Source organism: Carlito syrichta, unplaced genomic scaffold (genome assembly GCF_000164805.1).
Source record: "Carlito syrichta isolate Samal-C Ts95f unplaced genomic scaffold, Tarsius_syrichta-2.0.1 Scaffold92608, whole genome shotgun sequence".
NCBI classification, from domain to species: Eukaryota; Metazoa; Chordata; class Mammalia; order Primates; family Tarsiidae; genus Carlito; species Carlito syrichta.
In genome coordinates this window covers 275,317-282,771 of record NW_007036704.1, presented here as the reverse complement: position 1 = coordinate 282,771, position 7,455 = coordinate 275,317, and the positions used below count along the sequence as shown (strand labels likewise).

Below are 7,455 nucleotides of genomic sequence, written 5' to 3'. Positions count from 1 at the left end.
ATCGCCGGAGCCCAGCAGGTGAGGCTGCGGTGGCCGGGAGCGGCCACTGCACTCCAGTCTGGGCAACAGAGTGAGACTCCAACTCAAAAAAAAAAAAAGTTGCTAACAATCAAGATATGAGTGTTACTTTCTTGTTTCCCTCTCATATCTTCTGTTGTATCATCAATTCTCATAAATACTAAAAGATGGATAGCTAAAAAGCAAGAGAGAAGGGGAAAAAAACTTCTGAACAAACAAGAACTGCTGCCAGAGGTACCACATTTAGTAGCATCATATAAATTTCTAGAGAAAAGTTGAATATTACTCTTTCAAGGATACGCTGTCAAAACTGCAGTTTTGCAAAGGAAGAATGCAGGAATATTGTAGTGTTCAAACATTAACTCTGTCAGTTTTTCTCTCTTTGCTCTAGTATTCCACTTGAAAAGAGGGGGAAAAGAAATGCAAGTTATTTATTGTTTAAGAATTAAAATGTTGATTTATCTAAAGCCACAGCTAGAACTGTATTAACAAAAATGCAAAACATTAAAAACAGAATAAAACACTATAGCAAATAATCTTTCCTAATAATATGTCTGTAACATTTAACTTTTTAAAATTTATTTATATATAAATTAAAACTTGATAAGAATTAAAACATTTAATTAAAAAATTGTCTACTATGAATTCTAGAAATTACATACTTCTCAAAGTACAAGGAAATGAGGATTCTTATAAACAGTATGATTAAATCTTAAGAGTAAATCTGGTAATCAAAATCTTAAATACAAATTTTAGACCATCAAATTCTCCTACTTATAGTTGATATCCATAAAAGAAACTGTAAGTGAGAAACAGTAAGATATTGATAATTTATAATCATTATGTTGGCCTTCTGGGTCCTTTCTATGTACCAAATGTATTTCATAAGAGGCTTCAGTCTAAAAATTTCTGCCCTAGTTCATCATTTGACTTCTCTCTTGGAGACTTGAGTATAAGAATATATATACACTGCCCTAGGGGCACAAGAGATGTTCCATAAATCAAAATGGGAAGCAGTCCAAGGAAATAAAATGTTAAATCCCTGGAAATAAATAAATTACCAAGGGTGCAGTGGCTCAAGCCTGAATCCCAGCACTTTGGAAGGCCGAGGTGAGAAGACTGCCTGAGCCCAGGAGTTAAGAGACCAGCCTGGGCAATTTGGTGAGACCTTGTCTCTACAATAAATCCAAAAATTAGCTGGGTGTGGTGGCATGCGCTGGTAGTTCCAGCTACATGGAAGGCTGAGGTGGAAGGATCACCTGAGCCCAACAGGTCGAGGTTGTGGTGGCAGTGAGCATACCACTGTACTGTGCGAAGATGTGAGACTCTCTGACTCTAAATAAATAAATAGATAAATAAATAAACCAACCAACCACCAGCACCCATTAGGGTGTTTTGTTGTTCTTTGCATATTTTATATATTAAAGTAAAAAAGTTATAATATTCAAAATTAGGGGAAGGGAAAGTTCCTTTCCCCTAATTTTCAAATTCAGAATATGAATTTCTATGCCTCTTTAAATAAATAGAAGTATTATTCAAATGAGTAGAAAACTAAAGGAAAAAAAACAACTAGAGAAACATGGAAAAGAAAGCCTTTATCTTACTGGTGCTTCTGACATGAGAACAGGATGCAGGCTGGCTTCTGATTTGACGTGCATTTTATAGGTATGATCCAAAATTGCCTGGAAACTGTCCCAGTCTTCAACTAGAATATAAAATTACAGCTTGAAAACAATGCTTAGCTGAAGATGAATTTAACATCTTTTGAGAGATTGTTTCAATGACTTAGCAATTAATACTTTAATACGCAGAACCTATATATTTTACAGACCAACTTCATAACATAGCACTTATACAGAGGTCATCTTTATTTTCTAGATATAGAGAAGCTTTTTTTGATCCCTCAGCCCCCAAACCTTTCCAAATGTAATTCAGGTATATAACAAACCTAAAACACTAAATTAATGCTATTCATGCCAGGCATGGTGGCTCACACCTATAATCCCCACTTTGGGAAGAGGAGACTAGAGTACTGCACCTGAGCCCAGGGGTTTAAGACCAGCCTGGGCAACATGGCGAGACCTCATCTCTACAATAAATCAAAAAATTAGCTGGGCATGGTAGCATGCACCTGTAGTTCCAGTTACTTGAAAGGCTGAGGCAGAAGGATCGCTTGAGCCCAGCAGATCAAGGCTGTGGTGACCTTGAGTGTGCCACTGCACTCCAGCCCAGGTGACAGAGACTCTGACTCAAAAAAAAAATATGTTATTCATTAAGTACTTATTAGAGGCCAGTATGTGATCAGAATGATAAGCGGAAATACAAAAGAAATTGTATGGTCTAGACCTGACACAAAAAACTTACAATCTACTTGAAAAAAAGATTAAAAGACAGTTTAAAAACTCAGAGAATAGCATATGCCTTCAGTTTGACTTCCACCTAAACAATGCACCAAAACTTCTCACCTCAGTCACTAATGACCTTTTAACAGGCAAATTCATGGACGCTTCACAGTTTTGAATCTCATGTGGCCTCTCTAAATTATGACACTATTGCCTACACAGGCGTTAAACTTTTTCTGTCACAGCCCATAGAAGAAATGTCATTACTTATATACTTCCCCAGACCCATCTGGACTTTTTTTTTTGGTCAATGGACTTCATTGGTAGCTTTAACTTCTTTCTCACCTTCTTTGTGTAAATCTCAATGTCACAGCCAAAAACACTGAGAATAGCTGGACATTTTGTTTCCAGAAAACTTCTCTTCTCTTGGTCTTCTCCTGAATTTTCTCCTACATTCCTAACTGTTCCTTTTCATTTTCCTTTATAAGCACCTCTTCTCTATTGGTTAAATATAGAACATGTTTTTGCTAGGAACTCCATCCTCAATCTTCTCATATTCCAAATTATTTCTGGGTAATAAAATGCAACTCCATGTCTTAAAATCTTTCTCATGGACTTTCAGTCATCTGCTAACTGGATTATCATCTAAATGTCTAAACACTTTGAACTCAATGAGCCCATTTAACTTGCTATGCATGAGAGAGCTAACACAACAAGCCCAAGAAAGACCTGCTTGCAAGGCTGACTCTTAGTTGGTAAATGGTTCCCTATACTGACATAAAATTTTCAGTCGGGGCCAGGTGTGGTGGCTCACACCTGTAATCCAAGCACTTTTGGGGAAGCCAGGTGGGCAGACTACTTGAGCCCAGAAATTCAAGACCAGTCTGGGCAACATAAAAAAAACCTCATCTCTACAAAATATTAAAAAAATTAGAGGGTGTAATAGGATGCACCTGTAGTCCCAGCTACTTGGGATGTTGAGGTGGAAGGATCACATCTGGGCCCAGGAGGTCGAGGCTGTTATAAACAGTGATTGCTGTGATTATGCCATGGCACTGCAGCCTGGGAGACAGAGTGAGACCCTGACTCAAAAAATAATAATAATTTTTTTAGCCTAGAGTGGTGGCTTATGCCTGTAATCGCAGCACTCCAAGAGGCCGAGGTAGGAAGACTGCTTGAGCCCAGGAGTTCGAAATCAACCTAGACAATTTAGTGAGACCTCATCTCTAGAACAAAACAAAACAAAACAAAACAAAATATTAGGCAAGCATGGAGGCATGCAGCTATAGTCCCGACTACACAGGAAGCTGGGGCAAAAAGATTGCCTGAGCCCAGAAGATTAAGATTGCCACAACCATGATTGCATCACTACACTCCAGCCTGGTGACAGAGTGTAACCTTGACACCTTGACACACACACACATACACACACACACACTTTCCCTAACTGGTTAGAGTAGCTCACTATACCTAAACAGTTTGTACAAACAATGTGGTTTGTTTGGAACACCGTTTTCCTTCTTGGAGTCTAAAATTTTGGTACATGCCAGGCAGAGTGTACTTACATAACCAGCCCCAGTAAAAACCTACTGAGTCTCTAATGAGTTCTCCTGGTAGACAACACATGTGTTGCTACCCCCTGCTGCTGGAAGAAACTTGTTGCTGGAGGGATTAAACACCTCCTGTGTGACTACTACGTGAAGACGCCTGGAAGCATGCATCTGGCCTTCATCCCCGTCCCCTTTCCTTTGCTGATTTTGTTTTGTATCTGAATGTTTTGCACAACAAATCTTAGCTGCGAGTTCAACTACATGGTGAGTCCTCTGAGTAAATCCTTTAGTGAGTACCTGAACCTAAAAGTGATTTTGGGTATCCCTGATACATTAGCCTTTTAAGACCATAAAACTTGTTCTTCCTCCTTCTATTCCTATCTCAGTGCCTGAAAAGCAGTTTGTGGAATAAAAATATATATAAACCTAATGATCAACATATAAAAAGACAATGTTTTATATCTAAAATACCATACATTCTTGATAATCAAATCAAGGGAAAAACATCATACCCATGCCATTTTTCAGTGGTGAAATGGCCTCCATATTCTCCCTGGGAACACGCAGGGCATTCGTATCTATGTAGTAGGTGGGACCTCCTTGTTTGCCTTTATCGCCATCTATTTCCATCAAGGTGCTTCCATCATCTCTTTCTACCACCATACCGATAGCTGTGGGAAAATCTACCTGTAAGAGTCAAAAACATGATATAGAAGTTTCACCTGCTTTTATCAAGGAGTCAATTTTTTCCCCAACTATTGCTTTATCATATTTTAAAAATCAGAATTTCTGAATGTATTTAATTCTATATGAATGGCCCTATGTATGCAATTGACTGTAACATCACACTTACCTTGGGGCAGTCCTCACCAGCATAACCAGCTCTCACAGTATAAGACCCAATGTCAAAAACAAGGGCTCCAACTTCATCTGAAAAGATTAAAAGATAATAGTATTAACAACTTGCTATGGCCAGGCACGGTGGTGCACATTCCAGCACTTTGGGAGGCTGAGACAGGAGGAACGCTTGAGGCCAAGTGTTTTGAATCCAGCCTGGGTAACATAGCAAGATCCTGCCTCTATAAAAAAAGTCTAAAAAATTATCCAGGTGTGGTGGCACACACTTGTAGTCCCAATTACTCAGGAGGCTGAGGTGGGAGGATGGCTTAAGCCCAGGAGGATGACTTAAGCCCAGGATGACAAGGTCAAGGAGGTCAAGTGCAGTGAGCCAAGATCACGCCACTGCACTCCAGCCTGGAAGAGAGAGTGAGGTCTTGTCTCTAAAAAAATTTAAAAACTTGCTAAGAGAAAATTTTAAAAGTACTTAATGCACTTAAAATAAAGTATGTGAGCAGGGCTCGGTGGCTCAGCCTGTAATTCCGCACTTCGGGATGCTGAGGTGAGTGGACTACCTGAGCCCGCAGGTTCGAGATCCGCCTGGGCAAGTTGGCGAGACCTCATCTCTACAATAAATCAAAAAATTAGCCGGGCATGGTAGTGTGCACCTGTAGTTCCAGCTACTTGGAAGGCTGAGGCGGAAGGATCGCCAGAGCCCAGCAGGTCAAGTCCGCAGTGGCCAGGAGCGGCCACTGCACTCCAGTCTGGGTGACAGAGTGAGACTCCAACTCAAAAAAATAAAAAATAAAGTATGTGAAAGCTCTATAAAATTTAACTACACTCATATTACTACTATCTTGAACCTAATTTAAATACACTTAAATATTCATTTGATTAAAATATAACAAGTCATACATTGTACATCAATAAAGGTGCAATGAGGAAAAAGACGGTACACTAAAACTGGGTAATTTGCTTTGCTAGGTACTGATTTTTCAAAATATTTTCCCCCAATAATTAAATTTAATAAATATGATTTATCTCTATTAAACTGGCAAAAATTAGTAAGTCTGATAAGACCAAGTGCTGACAAGGATGTAAGAAAAGAGGAGCTATTATATATTTGCTAGTAAAAGCTGTAAACTGGTACGTACAATCACTAAGGGCAATTTAGTCATAAAGTTGAATTTGTGCATACATAGAAATTACACTCACATCTATTCTAGAGAAATCCATACATGTTACAAGGAGACATGTGCGAGAATGTGCATGAGCTATATGAACTTGGGCAATTTATTATTCACTCTACCTCAGTTTCCTAATTTGTAAAATGTACACGATAGCTCCCATCTCACAGGATGCTATAATAACTGTGTTAAATGCTCTAATGTAAACAGACACTTAGAACAGTACCTGACATACAATAAGCACAGTAAGTGGGAGCTGCAGTTACAGTTGTTATTGTTGCACTGCTTGCCACAGGAAAAAGGCAGAAATAATCTAACGGTTTCTTGGCAGGGAAATAGATAAACTATAGTTTATCCATATAGAGGAATACTATACAGGAGTTCAAATGAATGGCCTAGACCTACATGTGTCGACATCAATAAATCTCAAAAGAATGCTTAGTGGTTTTTTTTGTTGTTGTTTTTTTAAAGAATGCTTAGTTTTAAAAGCTAGTTACAGTCAGGCACGGTGGCTCAGGTGTGTGTGTATCCCAGAACTTTGGGAGGTGGAGACGAGAGGACTGCCTGAGCCCAGAGGCTCAAGACCAGCCTGGGCAACTTGGCAAGATCTCATCTCTACAACAAATCAAAAAATTAGCCAGGCATGGTGGGGCACACCGGGGTTCCAGCTACTTGGAGGCTGAGGCAGAAGGATCGCCTGAGCTCAGTAGGTAGGGGTAGCAGTGGCCGTGAGCATGCCACTGCATTCCAGCTGAGTGACAGAGTAAGACTCTGACTCAATAAATAAATAAGCAAATAAATATGAAGAGATATTTATTATAATTTCTAAATAAATATGAAGAGATATTTATTATAATTTCTAATATAGAAGGAAATGTATGTATTTCTTATATTTCCCAAGATAATTAACTCTTCCCTATAAAATTCTTTGATCCAAACTATCTTGCTGGAGACAAGTGACCCTTAAAAGGAGAACACATTTGTTTTCACCAAAGCACCTAAGCTGAAGTGCAAATGGTAAGTCAAGTATAACAATGAACATGAATTGGTAAAATTTAGCCATTTGATTAACCAGAATGCTGGGTAAAGAAATATCCTGACCAGGCACAGTGACTCATGCCTATAATCCCCGTGCTTTGGGAGGCTAAGACAGGAAGATTGCTTGAGGCCAGGAGTTCAAGACTGGCCTAGGAAATATAGTGAGACCTTGTCTCTATTTAAAAAAAAAAAAAAAAAGTTAGTCAGGCATGGTGGCATGTGCCTGTAGTTCCAGCTATTCAGGAAGCTGAGGCAGAAGGATCACTTGAGCCCAGGAGCTCAAAGTTATAGTCAGCTATGATTGCACCACTTTACTCCAGCCTGGACAAAAGAGCGAGATTCTCTCCTTTTTTTTTTTTTTGAGTTGGAGTCTCACTCTGTTGCCTAGACTGGAGTGTGGTGACCGCTCCCAGCCACCACAGCCTTGACCTGCTGGGCTCCGGCGATCCTTCCACCTCAGCCTTCCAAGCAGCTGGAATTACA

At 39.4% G+C, this 7,455-nt stretch overlaps 1 protein-coding gene across 4 annotated transcripts in view; it reads right to left on the bottom strand.

Annotated features, from left to right (window-relative positions):
• ACTL6A (actin like 6A) overlaps positions 1-7,455 on the bottom strand; it is a 29,695-nt gene that overhangs the window by 15,820 nt on the left and 6,420 nt on the right. For 3 of the 4 annotated variants that reach the window (XR_002482097.1, XM_021713568.1, XM_008060486.2), the window contains exons 2-5: positions 4,764-4,840; positions 4,423-4,597; positions 1,623-1,723; positions 319-416 (exon numbers count right to left, since the gene is read on the bottom strand). Coding sequence is in view for 3 of the 4 variants with exons in the window: in XM_021713568.1 (XP_021569243.1) it covers positions 319-416; positions 1,623-1,723; positions 4,423-4,597; positions 4,764-4,840 (451 nt within the window). In the remaining variant the exon portion in view is untranslated. The remainder of the gene's footprint in view (positions 1-318; positions 417-1,622; positions 1,724-4,422; positions 4,598-4,763; positions 4,841-7,455) is intronic. The other variant, XM_021713574.1, reaches the window with a different exon arrangement.